The 24,250-nt window shown below is 37.6% G+C and overlaps 1 protein-coding gene across 1 annotated transcript in view; it reads left to right on the top strand.

Moving 5' to 3' along the window:
* MRPL3 (mitochondrial ribosomal protein L3) overlaps positions 1-18,952 on the top strand; it is a 31,235-nt gene extending 12,283 nt beyond the window's left edge. The window contains exons 6-10 of the mRNA XM_051611346.1: positions 529-589; positions 7,527-7,635; positions 9,591-9,668; positions 10,678-10,755; positions 18,418-18,952. Of these exons, the coding sequence (XP_051467306.1) occupies positions 529-589; positions 7,527-7,635; positions 9,591-9,668; positions 10,678-10,755; positions 18,418-18,567 (476 nt within the window). The 3' untranslated portion in view covers positions 18,568-18,952. The remainder of the gene's footprint in view (positions 1-528; positions 590-7,526; positions 7,636-9,590; positions 9,669-10,677; positions 10,756-18,417) is intronic.
* Positions 18,953-24,250: the final 5,298 nt, after the last annotated feature.

The following is a 24,250-nucleotide window of genomic DNA, read 5'->3' as shown; positions in this document are numbered from 1 at the left end:
AACTAAGTTACCAATTCTGGATTTTTAAAAGCTGCTTATAAAAGAATATTGCACTTGGATGAAAAAATGCTTAAGACAAAGTATATTTTTAAATACAATTAAACCTTAAATACTTAAGGAAATGAATGTGATTGCAGTCAGGTGAGTGATGTCACTGACAGACAGTGGTACTCCTACTGCAGGCTTCACTTTTATAAGTGGAGCATGTTCTGGTTTTTGCCAGGCTTGTTTATTGTGAGTCCTAATTTTGTCTTGTGTGTGAAGCACAATATAATCTGAGTAAAGCCCTGATCATTCCTTCCTACTCGATGGAAATTGGGCTAGGATCATAGAACTGTGCTGAAGTAGTAACTACAAAGCGTCTATTTTAGGCAGCACGGTTTAAAAAGAAGAACAAATAATGTGTGAATAAAACCATAGTTTTGTTTCCTTTCCCGTGACTGTAATCTACCCTGGATGGTAATGACTTTATTTTGGTTAGAGGATTTCAGCGTTTAGTGGAACATGATCTTTCTTTTTCTTTTCAAGGTACTCCTTTGTATGCTGCTCACTTTCGCCCAGGGCAGTTCGTGGATGTGACAGCAAAAACGTAGGTTCTTAATGATTTAACATGTAAGGTTCATCTTTCAAATAAACTGGTTGAATTTCCTCCTCACCTTCTTTGCCTTGAGCTCATGGCTCATGAAAGCCGAAATACAGTTGAAACAGTAGCACTGGGAAATGTAAGTCCACTCAGCCATTGGGTCAGAAGTATCAAATTATCTTTGCTGAGGCTTTCTTTTGATTTTAAACACAGCAGGTACACAAATAATGCTATTAGGGCTATAGCTCTGCATGTGTTGTCTGTCACGCATATATGATTAGGATGGAAAGACTTGACAAACAGCTTGAGAAAGAGATGCTCAAGCCTAGCATGGGTGAAGAGGTCTATAATGCAGCATCTGTGGGATGCAGAAGTGGAGAATAAATGCTGAAAGGCATCACTGCCCAGAAAGAGTGCTTGATTTTGATTTGGTGATGAGATGCGAAGGGAGATGGATCATGTGGACCAAATGAAAAGCAAAAAGTCAGGGAATACATTTAGCAGGACAACAGAGCTGTCAAATTCCTTTTTTGTTTTCTTTCATATTCAAGCTCATCTCCTTGCCAGTAGTGGCTAATGATCTTTAATGTGGGAGGAATTATTTCCTCTTAGGCCACTGTGAATGTCACATCCAAGTGGCAAAAGGTGTCAAAAGAAAAATTGGTGTATTTCGGTAAAGGCTACTCATGCCTCTTCTGTTACATCTGCCCAAGGAAATTCCTGTCTGTATTTCAGTGAAGTATACTCTTGTAGTGTTGTGGTACAAGTGTAATGTTTTCCACTTGATGGCTGGGGTTTTTTTGTGTAATGAAAATAATATCAAACAGGTCTTGTTGAAATACCATGCATTGTAATTGTCTCACATATGTGAAATACTTACAAATGTCTAATATTATTCACAGGGCTTTGTATATACAGGGAAACCGACCGTATCAGTACAGCCAAGTAGTCAGTTCTAATATAGCTATACCTGACTACACCTAAGAGGGCACACTGTTGAGAGAAGGAGGTTGAGGAGTTGACTGGAAATACTATTTTTCAATGTCAAAGTTCCTTATATAGTACTTAGATCTGATGCATTTTTCGTTCTGCATCTAAATTGCATTCAGTGAACAGCCTGTAAGAGACAATAGCTTGTTTGCAAAGTAGAGCACAGTGTCATTAGGAATACTGCCATTCCATGCAGATTAACTGTCACACTTTGTTAATGTGAAGAGCTTTGTTTTTCTAGAAGTATTTCAAAAACAGGAAAGGGGGCTTTTTGACAGTGTAAAAGATACTGGTCAGCAGCCACAGGGTATTGAATTGTATCTTTCTATATGTATTTGAAACACTAGCAAGCTAAAAATAGATTTGGTTCTTCCTTGTGTTCAGTGAATCCATCCTGCCTTTTAATTCAGTTCCCTCATTCCCTCATCCCTCATTCCCTCAACTTTCATCTTCCTGATTCAAACCATCATGGACTTAAAAGATAGTAATTCCTAAAACCTTAAATTCACAGTATTTTCACGCAAACATATACTTCACATTTTGGATTGTCAGTGATTTTATTTTACTGGAGGAAACACTGAAGCATTCAATGTTTGAAATCATACAGATTAAAACAGTAGTGTTAATTGTTAATTGCATCATTAATTCTACTTATTCCTTTAAAAATGAAAAAAGAAAAACTGTTGCCTCAATGAGGAGGTAATATAGTAGAATAGAAAGGATACTTTAATTTTTATTAACTCTTAATGATTCAAATAAGCAAGGTATCCTTTTGTATGCTTCCTTCTGCCAAGACATAAATAAAAAATATGTTTCTTAAAAATAAGGAAGCTTTTCTTGGTTATTGTAGCTCGAACGGAGTATTTGCACAACATCTCAGAAGTCTTGGTTAGCATCTTGATTTCGTTACCAAAATGTAGGGTGGTTTTTTATGACTGTCTGCTTTTAAACTTTCCTTGCAAATGTTTTTGTTGAAGTCAAAATGTTTTGATTCACTTACACCTCTGTGAAAAAAACACTTCCACCTAAACAAGAAGGTTCAGTTAAAGTTTGTTTTTATGTGAAGTCTTGTAATTTGTTCAGCATAGTATGGGTAGCTTTTAGAGCAAAGATAGTAGGCAGTGTGTCTGCATGCTGTCAGTCAGTCTTCTTTAGTGCTGAATATTTTCCTTAGTACTCATTTTCAGCAATTTAAAAGCTCAATCCTTAAGTTTTATAGCAGTCTTTAAGGACAAGACTTTTCCTCTGTGTGTCGGAAGTGTGTTTCAGTAATGTGTAAAAGCTTAGTGCCCTTTTTCTAACAGCAGTAAACTTCAGAATTCCTGTGACCTGGTGGTGTGTTTTAGCCCTGACATGCTTTGGGCTAAAATACCCCGCACCGTCCAGAAACACTCCCCTCACAGGCTGAGCTTGTGTGACTCTAAGCTGGTGTAGTAGAGGCTGCTGCCCAAAGGGGAAGTGGTGCTCACTCTCAGAGTTTCTATCGACCTTCTGTCACTGGTCCTGAGTAGCATGAAGGAAAAATAAGTGTGAGATAGCTGTGTTCTTTACTGGGTTACTTTTCATCTGGATCTGTTGCATGCCCCAGCTTGCTGATCAGCTGAGTGAGCTTCTGCACTGGTACAAAGATGACCAGAACATGGGGATGGGGAAAGGTGGGACCATTCCTTACAGTGGTAGCCCAATGCTGCATGGAGGTGGAGGTGTATTATACCTCCTTTTTCTGCTACTTCATGACTTTTTTCGTGAACGTTTCAGGAAACCTTTGGAACATGAGAAACTTTGTTACTCTAAAGAAAAAGCTAACAGTAGTTAGTGCCAGAATTCAGTGGTGATATTGGTGTGTTTATGGTTTATTTAAGCTTTGCTAGGCTAACAGTGTCATCTGAGCCTGGAAGTATTCTCTACAATTATCTGAAATTATTTGACTAAGTAGTTGGAATCCTTTTCCTCTTACAGCATCTAAATAATTGTCTTCTAAATCAGCTAAATTTGAAGAGTTAGCAGTAAACTAAATTGTTGCTTAATTAGAGTGCTTTATTCCAGTAGCTTTCTAAATGGAAGTTGGCTCATTAGGTACTAAGCATTTTACTTGTTGAAAACGTGGAAAATGAGGTTTTGTACAAAATTGGATGGTTGACCTGAACAGCTGCTTTCCTGCAGGTGAGACTAGAGCAACTATGTTTAATTAAACTCTTATTTTTAATTCTGCAGAAAGATTATTTTCCTTTCATTATACATTTGTGTGTCTTAGTTTTGCATATTATCACTGCTGCCTGTGATTCCTTTCTGGGACTCAGGTAATCATGCTTCAGTGAAGCTAAGTAAAGTAAGTGACTAAATCCCATTTATTGAAGACCACTGGCATTATACTCATCAAGTCTAATAGAGATAGGCAGGCCTTGTGCACTTTTTTGTGTTCAGGTAGGGTGTTCAATGTTACTGTTCTGAGAACAAAAATATGCAGTCCTTGATTCAAGCCAGGACAACAGGTGGAAGATGTCATTGCAGAAAATCACAACAGTGTAAGTAGGATGACAAATGTTCTGCTTCAGCAAAGGTTCTTGATCTTAATATCTCAGATACTGCACATAACTTGATTCTTTCAGAGTGGAATCTAAATATTTATTCTGTTTAATTAAGATGTGGTTCAGGTTTAAGATCCCACTTTGACAAACCTTAATGTGTTTTGAAAATATCTGAAGTTGTCTGTACTATGCATACTAAGAGATTTTTGAGTTTTACCTCTTGTTATGCATGTGTGAGTTTTTTCAAAAATAGAAATGTATTATGTTTCTTTTTACAGTTTTCACAGATTTGAATAAACAAGATGTAGTGGGATGTCAGTAGTTAGGACTTTTGGGGTGAGGGGAGCATGTGTCTTAAGTGTTCTTCCTTGTTTATGTAAGATGAGTATTCTTTCAACAGCACTTTGCATTTCATACAAAGAAGAATGTAGAATCTTTGGGTTAGAAATACAGGTCCATTTTGAGACTACCACTTGTCTGAGAACAGTTCAGAGTCCCATCAAGGTGGACTTAGGCTGGAAAAACATTATTATTCTAGATGATGGAGGTATATTGACTGAGCTAGTTGAACAGTCCTCTTTTCTATATTTGATTTAAACAGATGTTAGTAGCTCCTTACTTTATTTTAAACTTTACATAATCCTGCAATTTTTATTCTGATTCCATCTTTATTTCAGATAGAGCATGATCTAGGAAGAAATATACGTATTTAATTGTTTTTCGTCTTGACTTGCATCCAAAGAACATTATGCATTATTTAATCTTTTAAAGAAACCAGAGAACTCCAAAATTAAATAAAACTATAACTAATAAAACTAAAACTACTTATTCAATTAATAAAACCTTGTTTTTATTTTCAGTTATGAAACTGAAATAAAATTGAATTACATTGAATAAAAAATAAATGTTCAAAAAGCCGAAAGATAAACTGTATTTGTAGGTCAGTCAGAGACCTTTAATCAGTTTTTCACAAATAAAAAAATAAATTATTCTAAAATTTCATTGAACTAATATGATAAAAGAACCTTGGTAGATAGTAAAGCATTGCATATTATGAAATACTCTAGTGTTAGCTTTGAGATATCTTTCCTTGATTTTAGCCAGAATATTTCAAATATTGGAGGCGTGTTTTCCTATTCCAAATTAACAGATGCGTAAGAATTTTCAGTTTACCGGAGTGCTCTTTTTCAGTCTGGCCACACTTTCTATAAATTTCCTAAGACTTTGGTATTGTACTGAGTCTTTGTTCACAGAAAATATGTGTGTAATTGGAAAGACCAAGAAGTAGATGAGCATTATCTATTGCATAAATCATTAAAGACTAGCAACTCTTATTTTGTGACATAATCACTTCTTTTTGAAGATACCTTATAGCTGTTGAGGAATACTTGATACTTAGAAGTATTAACTATTTCTTATATTTTTGTGATTTATTTAAAAGTACAGTTTACAGTACTTTAAACTGTTCTAAAAATTAATAATCTGAATGAAGTATTGAAGTGGTTTCATGACATCAGGGGTTTATGCGTTATTAGAGTTGACAGTGCTGTTTTCCTTTTAAATAGTAGCTATCAGTGGTAGTATGGTTTTCTCTGAATTGCAAGTACATTTGTGCAGCTAAAGAAATAATCATGCCCTCCGTCTTCTCTCTCTGGTAACTGCACAGCTGTTGTGATCCAATGGACTTGAAGTTGATTTTGAAGAGTGCGAATTCCATCTTCCAGCTGGAGATGCCAGGAGTAGTCTACTTGGAAAACACATCCATTAAAATACTGTTTCTAAGAAAAAAGTAGCATTTTGATGGGACAGATAGGAGTCTTCCTTTAGGTTAGTTTCTGCTATATATTTCAAAGTTATTAACCCCCTAGCAATCTGCAGACATTGAAAGAGACCACTTTTGAGCGTCTCCCAAAGTGTGTTTTTCAAACTTTTTTTTTTTTACCAACTATCACTGTTCATTACTGCAAGCTTTTAGAATAAGCTGATACATGAGAAACTGGTGTAACAAAGTCTTCCATCCTTTAGATTTGTCTTGTGTTCCTAATCCCAGGTAACCCAGGACCTCCTTTGCACAGATGCTTTCAGCTCCCTCACATAGCCCCCACTCTCTCCAGATCTCCATGTTGCACCTGGAAGGACACTCTTGCTGGTGGCAACCACTTTTATGACTGGCAGCTGGCAAGCCAAAGGAACAGATCATGTTTTAATCATGTTTTAGCATTTCCTTAGTTAGTTTTGTAGGAAAGGAGCAAAAAAAAATCAGGACTTGATTTCAGACAATAAGATAGCTTTCTTCTGTGTCAGATTTGACAGGAATTAACTTCTAGATTCTGAACAGGGAAGGGGAAAACCAAGATACAGACACTGTGGTTGCACAAGGCTTGTTTCCTTACAGTCCTGTGGCTTTAGAGTGTCTTTCCATTTGTGAATGGTTTTGACTGTAGTTTTACTTGCTCCAGGCAACTAGGACAGCAATCAGCCAATTTTTCAAGTGGAAGAGGAAAGAATCCAGTGTTTGTGAGTGTTGATGTTTTCCACATCTGTATCTTTTCTACAGTGTTTAATGATACTGCTTTCCTGATCAGGGTGGTCAGCAACATCTTGTCCATGTATCCAGTTTTATCTTCCTGTGTTTGACCAGAAGGATCTAATGCTTGACCTAGGACCTTGAAATTGCCAAGTGTATTAGGAGAGAAAGGGTTTCTGTAAATGGAGGAAAAGGATCACCTTGTTAAATGAATTTAAAAATCAGCCATAAACCCTGTGGTCAGACTTTTCCTTTTGGAAATGAACAATGCTGGTTTGAACACGCACTCTAATCAGCTTTTCTGTTGTGCAGTGGTGAGGCAATAAAGAGAACCCCAAAGACAGTAATACTATCATGTATCTCAAAGATTAAGGCATAGACTCTGAAAATGTTATTTGTTATTGTGTTTCAGACCTTATTTGTCAGATGAGTACAGACTGTGAAACTGTGAGATGAGTCTGTTGTAGTTCAGAAAATAAATGTTCCTTGGTTTGTTTTTATGCTAGTCTCAGCAGTTGTCTCTTATCTCTCTTGATGCTTAGGGCCTGTCATTAAGTTTTGGTATGTGTTATTATACAATGGGGTTTGCTGTTTGTTTGTTCTGGTGTCCACTTGGTGAAAACTTCATTAGTGTACCATGTATTGAGGACCATCACAGCAAGGAGCATTTTATGTTAGTCTTTCTGTTTGACTGTCTTTTAGTGCTTCTTATTCTTTAAAGCAACCTTTAAGTATTGCACTAGAATATGTTTATGGTATAAAATACAGATTTTTAAAAAATATGTCTATATTATCTCTCTGCTGAGCTTTGCTAAAGGTAAAAAGATCATGAGCCTGACTGAAATTATTGTTTGTTGCTGGAAACCTTAAGTCAATTTCAATAAAATTTTCCTTTCAGAATTGGTAAAGGATTTCAAGGTGTCATGAAAAGGTGGGGATTTAAAGGTCAGCCTGCAAGCCATGGCCAGACGAAAACTCACAGACGTCCTGGAGCAATATCTACCAATGTAAGGATTCTTATTTCCTGTTTAAACATTCTTCAGTATTTTTGGAACTGCTTACTAAAAATGAATAATTTCACAATAGCTAGCTGTTCTCATGTATTCTGTGTTAGCAGAGAGTCCCAGCTGTTTCAAAGGAAGTTCAGGAACCTGTTAATGAGCAATGCAGATAGTTGTTGTCTTATGCCTTGATTTATGAGTATTCCATATTGCTGGTAAATGAGCAAACACATTTTAACTGAGCAAACTGTGGTATTTTGTAGTATAGCTGAGATAAATAGTCTTAATGCTTCAAAGGGAGTTCTAAGAATCTTTAATCACAGCATTTATAGATTGGAAAGGATTTACCTGTTATTTTATCCTGCAGATATTGTACTATTCTTTGAAATCTTAGTTGTTTTTATCACCTTGCCTGGCTTGTGTAGCTGCTTAATGAGCTCTTTTGATTCCCAAAATAGTTTGCTGGCTTCTAAGCATTTTTAAGCAGAGTACAGAGGAATATTTTTAAGTTTGAAACTATAAATAATATTCGTTTAAAAGCTCTTTGGCCCTGATTAATTTAAAACTTTGTGCCTATAAAGATTGCACAATATTTATGTTGAACCAAGAGGGACTTTTGTAAACTAGTTTTATTATACAGAATTAAGACCAATGGAGTCACAGTACTGAACCTGAATGGTCTGTGGTTTTCTTGGAGAAATAAAATGAAAATCAAAAAGGCTTAATAATGCTCAAGAAAATAGTAAAAGCAAAAACGCACCAGGCAAGAGGTTAAGAGTAATTGAGACTGTAAATGCACAAAGTACAGATTTATAGACCCTCGTTTCAGCTGGAAAACGAGTTCTACACCTGGCATTGTTTTCTCTGAAGACTGAAGAATGTAAATATTTGAATATGCAAAACTTTGGTTTAGCAGATGGTATTCACATTATAGAATAACCTCTCTTCTCTTAAAATTAGAATTTCCTAAGCAGTAATGCTGTATGTAATTTCACAAAAGATATAGAATAAGAAATAGCATTGGACATAGGCATGATGAAAATGAAACAAGGTGAAAAGATGCAGTAGGGGGAAAACAATGCCTCGATTTTTATTTCCCCGTCTAGTGTTGACCACCTCAGATATTTTTGTAATCTTGCACTGTTCATTACAAAATCCTGTCCCTAGAACTTCATTGCAGCTGATTTCCTGAAATTATTATTGTCACAAGTTTGAAAAAAACCAAAAACATTAGTAATGAATAACAGAGTGGTGCAGGAAACTGAGATAAATCCCTTGATAATCCCTGTAGAACTAGAAATTATTGCACTTAGTCTTGCCTTTTTTTTTTTTTTTCCACCTTTGTTCTCCAGGTTATACCCAGCCAAACATAAATGGGAGACAAAAACTAAGTGATAGCAGGGAATGTAATTAAAATTTGGCTCTCAAAAATAGTTCCTTTCAAAAATTTATTCTGTATGAGTATAAAACTCATGGATTAAGGAGAGGGGAGAAACTGCAGTATATCTTCATTTTGGCAGCCTTATGGGGCAGGACTGCTAGGGAGCTCTGTAGAAGCATCCACAAATAGTTTAGGCAAGTTTCCAGTTGCTGCAGTCTGTGGTGTAGGTGAGAGTCTTGTGTTGACAGGGGTTTTAGAAAAAAAAAACTTTTCTTGATTTTCACACAGTGAAAGTATGGGATGAGTGCACATTTTGCTCTGAATCTGTACACGGTAAGTATTAAGGAAAACTAGAATCCCTTTGTTGATATAACAGTATTTATAGCAATTTTATGGTTTAAGTCAAGTATTTCACGTAACATGTACAGTAATACCTAACCTCCAGCAGGAGGTATTTGAAATGTAAATCAATATAAGGTATTTTCAACTTTGGAAATATGGGCATTTTTTCTTTGGTGCTCTTCTTGAGTTTGTAAGTGTACTTCTTGCACTTATTTTTTTTGGCCCTGTTTTTATTTAGAAAGCTGCCAAAGTTTATCGTGGAAAGAAAATGCCTGGTAAAATGGGTAACATCTATAGGACATCTTATGGTTTAAAGGTGAGTTCTGAGTGTGCTAGAAGATGTGTAAGGTGGTTGCATTGCTAAACAATGGACTTAGCCAGGTAGCCTTCTGTTGGTGAGCTTTCTGTCATTTATGTCAGAATCCAGACAGGAGCATCTTGAAGTAGGCAAGCTGGAAAGACAAGAGCAGTAAACGTGTCTCCTGTCTTCTCGAGGATTACAGATATCTGAACTCCCTTTGCATATGTGTATCCTGGGAACTGGAATTTCAGGTGATACTTCCACATCTGATGTGTTTTTCATCGTATCCCTCCACTTCTGCCTTTGAAGTGGGAAAACAACCAGGTTTTGGTGACCTTCTGTTAATGTTTTCATATCTATTCCACTCGTTCAAACCCAACCCAAATCTGAGTTGTTTGAAGTCCCAACATTATCATGGTCCTTCACTTTCATGTGCAAAAAGGGGATTATGGTTTCTGACTAGATTCTGATGTGTACATTGCTGCAGCAGTTCCTGGACTTTTACAGCCACTGTTTTCTGTCTTGTCAATTTGCACAAAAAACATATTAGCCTCTAGTTTGCAAAAAGTGTGCTGCTGCTGCTGCTCTCTGCAAACTACAACTTAATTTTTTGGGTCAGAAGAAATGCGTGTTCAGTTGATGACCTCACAGAATTAAGAAATCAACAAATTGTTGCAGCAATCCTGTCATGAGTGTATTTATTTCAGTTTGTCATGAGTGATGTTTTTCAACAGCCGTTGAGACTTGCAAGCTTCGGTTGGTGTTACGCTGAGCAAAGAGCTGCCTAAGCAAATAGAGCCTGATCAGAAGTTCTTAAAAACTGTCTAATAGACTCCTGCATTAGAAAGCTGTGCATATCAGAAAGCACGTGACTGAATTTTGTGTCAAGTTTAGGCCTGTGCGGAGTGTTTTTCCCTAGAGTACCATCTCCAGTTAATCAGTTAGTGTATTGCGGGACTCCTGTTTGTAAAACTGGGAATAGTCTCTAAAATGAGCTCACTGTCTGGTTTTTTCTGTCTCCTAGGTGTGGAGGATCAACACAAAACATGACATTATTTATGTAAATGGATCTGTTCCAGGTCACACAAATTGTCTGGTGAAGGTATGTTTGCTAGTTTCAGCTTCCTGGTATTAGTGCCTTCTAAGCTCTCTACAACTTGTCTCTTAAGAAAGGAGAAACATTGGTTGAATGCAGTCTTCGTGTCTTCAGTGTCCCATCTTGTACTATTGAATTAAAGGGCAGTAGGATCAGTTCTGTAAAAGAAAGTGATTAACAGGAGCAGTGTAAGCAGCTCATTCTAAGCTTTGCAATGGGGTTGTGAACCCATGTAGCATATGATAAACCAAGACCTTCCCTGTAACCCTGTGGTTAAGTGTCAGGGCTATGTCCATCCCCTTTTCACGCTAACCTGAGTCAATGGCATGGTGGTGAGATTTCCAGAATGTTATGAAGGGCTGTATCCATGAACTGAAATGTACAGCAAGCACTGCTTTAGAGGTGATTCAAATCATTCCTGTACACAGTAGTGGTTAACTTTCCAAGGAACAGTTGAGGTACAGGAGGAGACACCTGGAGCTCACAATAATGATACAAATTCCCTTTGCAATCAGTATAATTCTTTCAGCGCTATTTCCTGTGTCATTCTACAGAATTGATTTCAAATTTTATGGAGATTGTTTCAGGATTATCTATGAAAAACTGAAACAATTAAGAGTCTAAAATATGTTCTTACAATATAAATAATCCACATCAAAGCAAGCAAAGTACTTTTAAGTACTATCTTCAAAGCAGACTTTTCTTTCTAATGAGGTATATTCTTCACATCTGCAAGCACAAATTACTTGGAGGAGGTTTTTTCTCACTTATTAGAGTACAGGGTATCAAACATCTGTATAATGAATGTTTAGAAAGATTTTGTTGTACATGTACCTATCTCTGATATATAGTGTAAAATCCTCAGAAATATTGTAGGGATTTAAATGATCCAGTTCTTGAAAAGTTAGGGAGTTCACAGAGTTCAGATGTTCATTATGGGTATTATGGTTATTATTATGTTCCTGTAATATTTTGCTATGGGCATCCAGTTTCTGTTACATATTTCTGAGTTGTGGAGAACTCCACAGTTACTGGGCATTAAGGTAAAGCAACCTTAGCTTTCAAAAAGAAAAAAAGTGTTGTGTTTCTTTCACTGGAAGTAAGGCCTTTTTTTTCTGAGCAAGGTATCTCTAAACTGCTTTCATTGTAATCTGGTCCAAGCCTGGAGGATACGTTACACGTTTCTCTCCCAAAGTAGTGAAAGTCAGTTAAAGTATCTCCAGGAGAAGCAGTTTTCTGGGTAAGTTCTGCAAAATTACTGGTCATTACATCAATGACATAGAATTAAGACTGAAGTTTGACTGGCTTGTCATCCATATATTGGACTGAATGGCCTTATTGTGAACTGTGTTCTAGAGTGGGTTTTTTTTCTGATCTTGGGCCATGAACCTGGTTGCTGAAGTTTAATTAAGTCTGAATTTTTTGTAGGATATTATTTTTCAATTATAACTTATGTATGCAAGCAATGTAATGTAGCTGAAAAAATGAGTAATGTTTGGTGCCCGTACTTTGTTCTTTGATCTTAATAGCACTCATAAGCAAGAGCTAATTGTTTCAAGAGGTTGTGCATCTTGTTCTTGAAGTCATGCTGTTAAAATCCACACTTGCATGGGTCAATAGCAGCTGGGTGTACATGTCTCAGATGTCTTTTCTGCAAGGATATAACATTTTTTGAAGCCATGGAGACTCAGGATACAGTACCTATTTCTACCAGCTCATAGCTTTTTTTCTAATTAAACTTAGTAAATCTAGTTTTCCATTTCTGATTTTAAGTGAAGAAAACAAACATTGTTCAAACACTTGCAATATAAACTGTTTTTAAATGCAAAGCTCTTTGGTTAATACTACACATTCTTACACACACCATGAAGATCTCTTTGAAACAAATCAATGTTCCCTTGCTAATTTGACTCTGCATACTTCTGCTTGGAGAAGAACCTTCTGGAAGTGTGTTACGTGCTTTCTCTCATGACTGTGTCGCTTCCACCTTTTTCTCCACCTCTTTTTTTAATGCAGACATTATTCTTGCCCAGGCTGGAAAGCATCCCCCTTAACACTTTGGATTTACTGGTTTTGTTCTGAAAGAATTCTGCTGTTAGCTTAAAAAAACCCAACACTACTGCCACAGTCAACAGCCCAAGTAACAGGAGTCTGCTGGGCCAAGCCAACTGGGGATATGCAGTGAAACAACTTGTGTTGACATCTGTGATGTGAACAGGATAATGGGCTTGGATTGCCATGGCAGTCTCCTGCATAACACTGAAGTGCTTGCCATGTCCAGGAGTCATTTTTGTTCAGTTCACTTGCCATGAATGATGATTGGAACTGTATCCTAAGTCCAGAAGTTAAAATGGCTTCATTGGGGTTTTTTTGAGTAAACTTAATTCATCAGTATTAACTAAGTGGCACAAGGCACTTTTCTGACTGCTTTACTAATCCTTACACATAATATCTACAAGATACAGAATCTGTAGTAATTGTATTTGCAAATCATGTGTATTTGAAAACATTTTAAGCCATTGTTATCTAAAATTTAGAAGTCTAGGTATTTTCAAGTATGCATTTTGGCATGTGCATTTATGAGCTGCAGCCAATTCCATTAATGAGGGTTGAGGATCCATGGGAAGAATACTGGCAATACTGTTTGGAATGTTTTTCTCTAATTTCTGTTTTTTCTTTTCTCCGTTGACACTTAACTGCACTCATCTATGGTATTTTTAGCTTGTGTCCTATGCCTTTCTTCCAACATGTTTTCTTGCTTGTGTGTATTTGTTTGGATCTGTAGTTGAGGAGAGAAATTACGGAATATTAGCATTCATAATTACTGTTCTTTCCACTAAATACCTGCCTATAATTAGGTAGGACTGATGTCTGGGGGGATTTGAATCTGTCTGTCTTTGAGCTCAAAAAGTAGAATATTTCACTTTTATCTCTGTGTCTCTAAGAGGAAGGCAGTTGTGTTCAGTACCCACTTTGTGTTGCTTGGTAACCATTAAAACCACAGTGCACCTTAAAGCATGTATTTATTTTGTATGCTATGTATTTTGGGAAACTTAGTGCATCAGCACTGTATCCAGACGGGGATGAAGCACTTAAATTTTTCAGGTTTAATTTTCAGCAGAATAGAAGTGCAGAATACTAGGATTGATGGATTCCTGTTTTAACTAGAAATCAGTTTTAATTTGATATTGCACACTGAAACATACAGGTAAATAACTGACATAAATAATGTTTCTAGCCAAGTGGAAGACTACTCAAAAAAGCTTACATCAGCATGGATTTCTTTCTCAGTGACAAGGTCTAATCAACTTAACAAACTTTAGTATATGGAATATACTGGAGTATATGAGTATATGGAATTTTTCTGTTACAAGAGTGACATCACAGAGTGAACATTCGTAAACTAGTGTGTTATGCCTATAAAGATAGCCTACCTCAGGTAGTACCATTTTCTCTTGGTGTATCTTCTTAGCTCACAGGGCCTATAGTTACCATCTGTGGTGTTGATTCTCTAGAAAAAAAAAGCTAGTAGGAAGCTTATGTCTCTTGGTTTCTCACCAGAGTATATTCCCAAAAAGTTATCTCTTCTGTCCTTTAAGAAAGAAGCATAAAACTACGTGCTCTCTACAACTACCTTAAAGGAGGTTGTAAAGAGGTTGGGATTGGTCTGTTCAATGAAGTTGCACCAGGGGAGTTTCAGGTTGGTTGTTAGGAAGAATTTCTTCACTGAAAGGTAACCAGGCATTGGAACAGGCTGCCCAGGGCAGTGGTGGAGTCACCATCCTTGGAGGTATTTAAGAGTCATGTAGATGTAGTACTTAAGGATATGGTTTAGTTAAGGACTTGTCCCTGTTAGATTGATGGTTGGACTCATTAATCTTGAAGATCTTTTCCAACCAAGGTGATTCTGTGATTCAGTGACTAATTCCCTTTTTAAGTATATGCTTCATAAAGGAGGGTATACTGCAGGATGGTATATTTCAGGATGTTACAGTTTATCTTTGATAATGTTTTATACCTGACCTAATTTTGAGGCACCTGATTTTCTTAGGACATTCAGTGTTGATCATTTTCAATATATCACTTGTAGTGAAAGCAGAAATCTCATAGCCCACAGGAGCTGCTTAGCAAGTTAGATGCTGAGCTGTCCTTTTTGTATACTAGAACTGAGTTAAACTTGAAGGATATGGTTGCTTTAATGTAGTATTCTGCTTGATCTAATAAACTTAACTTTTCAGTCTTCCCTTACTGCTAATTTCTTGGCCTTTTTTAGGCCTTTTTTCTTCTTGTTTTTAGAGAAGTATGTAGTGGTTTTCTTCCTACTTACTTTGTATCACACTTGCCAATATTACTGCCTGTGTTTCTAGCTGCCAGTGCCTGAGTTGGGTGTGCTGTGCTCAAATTGAGGACATGGAGGAGCAGTGTGATGCCTTCACTTCCATGTTCCTTGTCCTGTACCTTGGGCCCCATGATGGAGTTGTGTGGAAGGTTTTTCTTGAAGACAAAATAAGGCTGGTCAGGAATTGATCTAGTTCTTGAACTCAGTTTTCTGCCTAGCCTCAAAAATAGCAGAGAAACTGAGCTAGGTAATGTATGACACCTGAGATTGTTTCTAACATTCTGTATATTTAAACACATTTCCCTTCTTGACAAACAATTTGCAATCTTTGCTGTGGTTGCTAACAGCCTGAAGCACCATTAAACTACAAATGCGAGTTGTGACATAAGCTTCAAGTTTTAATGCCTGATGAAGACCATAATAAGTATTTAAGACCACATTAAGTGGTGATAGATTTCTGATTTTGTTTATACTACCTGACACGCTGTCAATATATGGCACTTGCTTAAATGCAGTTTATTAACTGTCTGCAAAACCCTCTATGGCTGTTTTAAAGATTTAGTGACAAAACCCAAACCAGCTCCACTTACAGCTTTCTCTAGTGTTTTTCTTCATAAAAAACTTCACAGAGAATATACTGTAGTGTATATTCACCACCTATCTGCAGTATAGTGTACTATATTATATAATAGTATTAATACAGAGGTTGTACAAGCCAAGTGATTGTTATATTGAGTTACACTGTGAATGTTTTTATGGATTGTCATAACCAGCTGGGCTCTCAGCCTGTTTCCCCTTGTGGGTGAGAGCTCAAATAACTGGATTTTACTAACACAGAGCTTTCAAACTTATTCCTTTAATAGGGGCAGTCTCAGAAGGTTGCTGGGAGAACAAGAAGGGCTGTGCTGGGTCCTATGTGCTTCTTGTCTGTGTACATTCTTATACAGACAAGTCTAACTGTTGCTGCATACCATTTAACCCCTTTATAATATTGTGACATTATTGTGCAGGAATCTAAAGTAATATATATAGGAAAGCTTTGGTGTGCTGCACACTTCATAAATGTAAAGGAAGTCATTCCATAATTCTCTTGAGAAGACATAAATCACACCAGGTTTTAAGTTGCTCATTGATATTTCAGCTGTAAAATGAAACTATGTTCTTCCTTTTGATAGGAATAATAATAATATCTAATAACTTGTTGAAACTACGAAGGTTGAAAGAGGCAAGAATTCTCCTTATCACACAAGAGGCAGTATCTGCAAAATGCCATGCAAAATACAATGTTAAAGCTGAACAGAAATATTTTATTTAGATAAACTAATGCAGGACTAAGATTAGACTGTTGGCTTTGCCTTTAGTTAAAAGTAGATGTACCCCTAAGTCCTGTGATAAGAAGTTGTTATAAGAAAAGAGAAGGGAGGGAAAAAATAAAAAAAAAGAGGAAACCAAACATTTAAATACCTTTCATTTTTCAGGTGCCTAAAACTGCCTGTAATGGCACAGCCTGTATGTAACAGCACATATTATTTCATTGTGAGAATAAAAAAATAACAAGTAGGCATGAAAAGCATTTTAATAAGATATATGTGAAATGAATAAGTTATCAGAAATAAAATTATTTGTTCTAATCTTCCTAATATTATTGTAACTCTTGTAGAGACCATGGGAGTTTTTGCTGTTGACAAAAAAGGCTTATGATCTGTAATAGGATTAGGGAGTAAAAGAGAAAGGGGCGAGGGAAATAATAAGTAACTAATGAAGTTATTAAGATGTTTTCCTATAATACAAAAAACAGTAGTAACGTGCTGAAAGGGAGGGATGACTTCTCTGCCTCAGCAGTTCAGGTGGCACTGTTGTAGCACTCTGACAGTGTTTCCTCTGAACTTACTGCTGCTGGAACTGTTGAGGCAAAGGTCTTTGGACTTGGACCTCAGCCTAGTTTAGTCCATGTAGATATGTAATGTAAATTGGTGTCTGCTGGGACTACAGGTACTTCAGTAGTTATGCCTGGCACTTTACAAGTGAACAGAGAACACTTCATGTCTGGTGGAAGAGGAATGCTCTACTTGAAAAGCCAAGTAGCTATCCTAACCAGTGCATATTGAGTCCTTCACCCCCTTAATTCTTAGCAAAAGGTTTTGGGTTTTTTTTATCAAGCCTGCAGTTGGAAAACTGTTGGAACTTTCTCAGGCGGAAGGGGTGGAAAACAACCAAAAGAACAGTTTTTTAGAAGCTGAAGTTTCAGTCAAATTTATTGAGCACTTCATCTGAAGGAATCCTCATGGACTTCGGGAAAGGCTCACATAATAGTAGATATGAATCTGGTAAATATAGTGCTGTCAGAACAATTGTCAGTGGGCATAAAATTGTTTTATATAATTTCTAGTATAAATCACAGTTGAAGTTTTTGTCCAACCAAGAACAAGCTTCTTGTTCTTTAAAAGTCCATAAAAAAATAAGAGGAAGAGCTTATCTTCTCTGTATATTAAAATTTTGTCTAATATATTTGGACTTTTTTTTTTTTTTAATCCATTTGAGTATAGTGGCTGAAAGGGATTATTGCAGCTCAGGAGGAAGATCATATGTAACAATATAGAAGTGAAGAATTTAATTTTAAACAAAATTTCATCGCTTGAGAATTTTTAGCTCTTTTTTTCTTTAGAGATACCAGCTTTCCATCCTCTATTGCAGATGAACTGCTTTTTGCTGATAATTCTAGCTACTAATTTTCTTCAGAGATTGGAGTTTCGGGGGCTAGATTTTAAATCTTTCCACATGCAGAGGTCAGTAAAGTAATTTCTCTGTGGCGCTACAGTTCTTGGAAATTAACTTTCTTAAAGGCTCTTGTGCGACAAACATGGGTAGTGATTCCTGTTGAAGAATTTTAGGTGCTTAACTCTGCAGTTACTGAATAGCTCTGCAGTAGCCAGAGGGACTGAATGCAGCACATGCACAAAGCTTTGCAAAATTAGTTGCCATAATTATTTTGTTTCATACATACAAAAGCATGTCTTGGTTGTGTAAGAGGTGAATACTCTGCATAATATAACGTGGTACCATGCAGCTAAGTGCTGTGTGATATAAAGGCAGTTGAAACAAGCCACGCTGACACACATTTATTTTAATAACATTTTAAAATATTGAGCAGTGAATTCATGAGAATAGGGGTTTATTCTGTTGGCAGTAGTGATAAATCCATCACATAAGTGGTAAATTTTCTTTGTTGTTTTGTTTTGTGAGATTATTTCCTTATTTTGTTGTGTACCACTATCGGAAAGTCTTCTGTAAGATTTATTAACCCCATCCTTCCCCCTTCTGCTTTTTAGGTCAAAGATAGCAAATTGCCTACTTACAAGGACTGCAATAAAAATCCTCCGTTTCCTACATTTTTTGCGGATGGAGATGAAAAACTACCAGAAGACCTGTATGATGAGGAGGTTTTCCAGTTCACAGATCCATCTGTCACATATGCATAAGGCTCTTCACATCTTTGAGAACACACTTGGTTATTTTCACAGACTTTGCAATGCTGTATAAGAATAAGCCTATGAATTGCAGTCTGGCCAGCTGACTTGAACACTTCAGATATTGCCATTTTGGTCAGGCAATAAGATTTACCACTGTCCATTTCAAACCTGTATTTAAAGCAGCAGGTGAGTCTGAGGGGCAGGTTGTAAAGCATACCAAACCATTTGTTGTCAGTAATCTCTTGTCCTCTGTCTCAGGCTGTGAAAACGTACATGTTGTGGAAAACCTGTTGTTTAGAAGATGGTTCTATTCAGTTTTTTTAATGGTACCAAACTCTTTTTTTATGGAAAGTATTCTGTCCAGCTCTGATCAATAAAAAAAAATACTTCCAAATCTGCCTCGGCTAGCTCTGATCAATCAAAAAAACCTTCCAAATCTGCCTTGGCGTCTGAAGGGATCGGTGAAAAATAATCCAAAATAAAACAAGAAAATGCATTGATTTATAGCAGCATGAGTGTGTTTTGGTTTCTTCTTTTCACTAGAGCTCTTTCTCTCCTTTTGATTTAATGTTGAGTTTAACATGGCAGATAACCAGCAAACTTCCTGGAGGAAAGATGGTGCCAGCCACTGTCTGTCTCTTCAGAGAGCTCTGGCAGTGGGACGGTGAGGGGGTGTTCAGGTGGGAAATGTTCAGTATCAAAGCAGCACTGAGACTTCAGTTCACACCTGTTTGTCACCTTCACTGACAGCTTGTTCTGAACTTCACAGAGGATCCCTTGCATGCTCTCTGGAGAAATATCTCCACATCTACAATTGTCTGTATTGGATTCTTGCACCGTTATAGAAGAGCTATCACGAAGAAAACAGGTCAAATGTGAAGGATTTGTCTTAATGATAATGCTTATTTTTCTTCTACTCCACCTTTCAATAGTAGCTGGAATCGGTACGCTCCTTTTATTTTTCATCTTGAGTGATTTACTATTTATATCTCTGACCTTTTGAACACTAAATCCTGTCACATACAGAAGGAAATACCTGCATATCTGTCAGTGCTATCTGAGCACTTACTTAAAAGGTTTGTAGTAGTTCAAGATTTTCCATGTATTAAGCTACCATTAATGCTGTGGCAGTGTTGTCTACTCATCTTTACAGTTTCATCACAAGACATCAAGTATCTAAAGTAAATACGACATTTTTTTAAAAACCTTACTAATAGTATCCCACTTTTGACTATGATACTGGTAAAGAGTGCAACCTGTCGCCTGTTCCAGGGAGCTCCTGTTTCCTGAAGAGGTTTTTGGTGTTCAAGCTGTAACAAAGATTTTTTAAATTCAGCATTTCAAGCTTACTTGCTGTTGAACACATGTAAGTCAGGGTGTGTCCAAATGCATAGCCTGCTGTTTTGCTCATTTATGGGATAATTCTGGCACACACATGCCTTCCTTGAGCATTGTGGTTGTTATTTATTTAATGTTATTTATTTAATTTTATTTATTTAGTTGGTAATGATCCTGAATTATCACTGAGGTGACCACGGAGAAGGATGCTTTCTCCTACTTGGTTTCTCAGCCAGAAGTTCCAGGACTGTGGGATCCTCTCCTGTAAATTGTTATATTTAAGGTATGTTTTCAGTGTATGCCTTGGAAAGCACTAAGTCAAATGTGAGCTCAAAGGCAATCACAGGTTTAAAAAAGTAAATAAGGATTAATTCTATATCAAATGAGGTTTCAGCTTGAGGGCCAAGTTGCCAACCTACCTCAGTTTCTGTCTCTTTAGTGAGAGAAGGACTTTTCCCCTTTTGGCATAACCAATGGAATAACAGTGATCTGATCATGTTAATTTTGGAAAGACTGCAGTCAGGGAATTCTGTAGTTAACCTTGCCTTCCATTTGTTAAGCTGTAAAATTTCTATTGCAGCCTGTGTACTTTCAAAGTAGTCTCCACAGTTGTGCTTTTGAAATGCAGGCTGGATGTGAGCCATATGATTTTTCCAGATTCTGCTTAGTCAGGCAGGTATTGGTCTCATTTTTCTTGAGATGTACAGGTGAAACCTTTTCCATCTTTGTTTATCAAGAGTGCTTGGACACTAGAGAGCTTTCATAGCTGAAGTAAAGACGGACATCCCGACAATGTTTTCTGTAGAGCAGATGCAGGGTGAGATGGGTAAGATCTGTTGGTGTGAGCTCAGAGTACTGCAGCCTAGGTTGGAACATAAACATCTATTAGACCTGTTCTTCCATCAGAAGGTGGAAGGCTTATGGTGTTTTGTATCTAATGGCTCCCATCTCTGTCTTCTGCTCTTCTGACTAATGAAGGGACTTGGTGCAGGAGAAAGAGAGGCTGAATTTATTTCAAGGAGCAAAATCATTCAGAAGTGTAATGACACCAAATGGTTGAAGCTCACCTACAAGTTTGTTCTTAGAAAAGGCTAAGGGTGCTTACTGAAGTATTTTTAGATTTTTGCAGCTGAGTATTTATTCTTTACTCTCTCAACATGGCTGAAGATTGTTGTGACTTAGCAAGCAGATGTACTTTTAAGAGTCAAACAAAAGCAGACAAAATGAGGCCATCAAATCCTTTTGTCTGAGGAGCCAGTGGTTTCTTGTACTAAGGGATGTGTTCGTTTTTCTGAAAATGCAAATGCAAAATCCACTTTTGCAAGTGGATACCTGCGTTTCAGTGCTATTCCTGTGTACTCAAAGTTTAGAGCTATCAGGGAACATATGCCCAGGCAGCAATAAAGAAAAGCTCTACTCCGTGTTACCTGTAGATTATTAAAGAAGGAGCTGAACACTTTTCCCTGTGAGTCAACATCCTACCCAGTCTGTTTTGCTCTCTGAGAAAGTAATTGTTGGCAAGCTCTGTTACCAATACCAGAACTTGGGAAGCAGCTGAGATCTGCTGCGAATTGTGTGCCTCTTTCAGCAAAGAAGAGAACAAAGTATTGATCTCCTCTGGGATTATAATGCTTGGAAGTTGCACACTCTCTCCTCAGCCTCTTCTGTGCCCTTGGGCGGGTGAAGGTCCTGCGCTTTCCCCAGCATGTACCATTTTGCTTTGTGATGCTTTAGAAATCATAAGAGGACCCAGTAGAAAGCATAAGTGGTTTTACAACCATGATTGCGTGTAGGTTTATTGTTGTTCCTATTTGTAGTACCATTGTAGCAGGAGACCCATTGCGCAGCTCTTCTTTTTGTGTCTTCTCTGGCAAAATGCTGGCATGCACCAGTACCTGGTACATACACCCTGGGAATGTAACTATGCCTGGAGCTGCCCATGAGGATGAGGCAAAATGCAGATACCAAGCAGTTCCTTCACGTTTAGTCTGTTTTGTGCAGGCATTTGTGAATGTAAGGGCTGTGGGCAAGGTGCTGAGCTGGTGTTGGCTTGTCCAGGAGCATATTACCCCCTGCTCTGTTTGGGCTAGCAGGGTGTTTTTAATATCACAAAGATGCTGCTTTGGAGGAGGATGTAGGATTAAGCTTTAGCTGTGTCTGTGGTAGCATGACTGCCTTGAAAAATAAATACTTTTGATTAATAACCCCTCTCAGTGGTTCAGTAATAGTACACGAATAAACAATGGCAAGCTTACTATCTAAGTTGAAGGTAAAAAGACAGCAGGAAGAGGAAATCAAAACACTCATCTGTCACTTGACAACATAATTGCAGTCATTTATGATAAACAAGGAGAGTTTATTTCTTTCAAATCCATACTTTTAAATACCATTTCACTGTCGTTATGCGAGAGCAATAAACATTTGCCTTTGCTATTTTCACTTGATGTGGAAAAATGTGGTTTGTTCCCTTAGCATTTAACAAATATTATCCCTGTAAACTGAAGGGATGACAGGGATTTCTATGTAGAATTTCACCTTCCTCCACCTTTCCTGTGGAGTTTGGTGCCTGATCTTTTTCCTGAAATTGCTGAATTATAAAAAATTGTGGAGGACTGAAAGAAGACTGATTTCAACAAACTATGAGAGAGGCTGTTCTGGGTAACCCAGCTGCCCCTGCAATGCCCAACCAGTGGCTTTGCCCCAGCAGCTCGGTGCAGAGCAGGTGACTCTGCCTGAGCAAGCCCTGTACCTGTGAGCTCCCACATGATGCCGAGGTAATTGCTATTTAAAAGAAGCTGCTGACCCCATCTTAGGGTGCTTCATAAAGTCTGGCTGATAGAGTGGTGTTTCCTGTCTTAATAACCACAGTAAAGACAGTGGTGGGGTTCATTTTGAATGCTGTGATTAACTTAATTAGCTTGGATCGTATGGTTAATGTCATTTCTATGGCTCCTTGAAATTTCATGTTGGAGTGCCTTGGTTTTATATCTGTTAGCATTACTTCTACACTGTCTTCTAATAGCTCTTATGCCCTTCAGTGCACAGATAGTGCTTATTAATTGCATTTAATGAGCATCTCCCACACCTGCAGCCAATTGCCCTGCACGGTTATATGCGTTGTTGTGTAACAGCATAGTACGATTTATTTAAATAACACAGTTGACAGCACTTAACAGCTGTAAAAACATGGTAAAAGGCTGACCTCCCTTGGGGGTTTTTATTGGTTTTGGAGAAAGCGTGTGGTTTCTGGTGGAGGAATTGAAGTTGATTACATGCAGCCTTAATGTTAATCAAACCAGAAAGAAAATTAATTTCCATTGGTGCAGTTGTGCTGTGTTTGAGCTGTGGCAGCAAAACAGAGAAAGCTGGCAGTTGTTCCTGGGGGCTATGCCGTAGCATGTTTGCAGTAAGGTGCACTGTCAGGTAGTAAAGGGGTACATTAGGACTGGTGGAGTCTCCAAATGAATGCAACCTGCCCACCCACCTCATGAAGGACCCAGAAAGATGTGTGATATGAACTGGAAAGGACTATCACACCAGTTCAGTCCCAGTGGTTGTCAGTGTGCTCTTCCTTGCATCTCTCCCCTCATTTTACCCAAGTGCGTGTGTGCTAAGTGTGAATGTGTCACTGGGGTGGGATTCACAAGGAAGATTTCCATCAACATCAGTGTCCAGGATAACGTGAGGGCTAATAATGCCATAGTTCTCTATATCGTTGCCCACTTTCCTCATTCCAGCAGGATGTCACATGTGGGTTCCCACTTACGTGTAGAATTGATATACCATAGACTCACTTCTGTTTGAATACTGGAGGCTTGAGGTGTGTTCTTCTTTCTTTCTTACGTGGGAAACTGGTGATTCATGGAATTAGAACTCCTACCTAGCTAGTGTCCATCGTGAATTTAAAACCACTACTTATGAATAATTTGATTTTTCGTTTAAGTTAACATTCACTTTCATGCCAGTAAGTTTGAGCACTGGAACAGAACCCGAAAGAGGCAATCAGCTGAGAAAGCAAGAGCAGTTTCCAGTTAGAATGCAGACAATGGCTTGAATTATTTGCAGTAATCTGATCTGCAGATGGAGCCTTCTGTGCTCTGATGCTTACTGCTGTCTCTCAAATTCTGGTGTGTAAAATCTTCTGGCATAAGCTGTACATATTGAAGTGAAACTATGGATGAATCCAGCTTTTGGGGATTTGGAAGGGCTGGAATTGCAAGGGGAGATTGTTAGCAAAAAATTGACTTAAAGCAGTGTCATTTCATTCAAATTGTGCTGTATAATTTGCTTCACATTTCCCTGGGTGACCAAGTCTTACAGTCAGCTCAGTCAAGTTTCATCTGTTTGTTTTCAT

Source organism: Apus apus, chromosome 2, assembly GCF_020740795.1.
Source record: "Apus apus isolate bApuApu2 chromosome 2, bApuApu2.pri.cur, whole genome shotgun sequence".
In the NCBI taxonomy this organism is placed as follows: domain Eukaryota; kingdom Metazoa; phylum Chordata; class Aves; order Apodiformes; family Apodidae; genus Apus; species Apus apus.
Note: the sequence above shows the minus strand (reverse complement) of the source record. Positions and strands in the feature narration are given on the sequence as shown.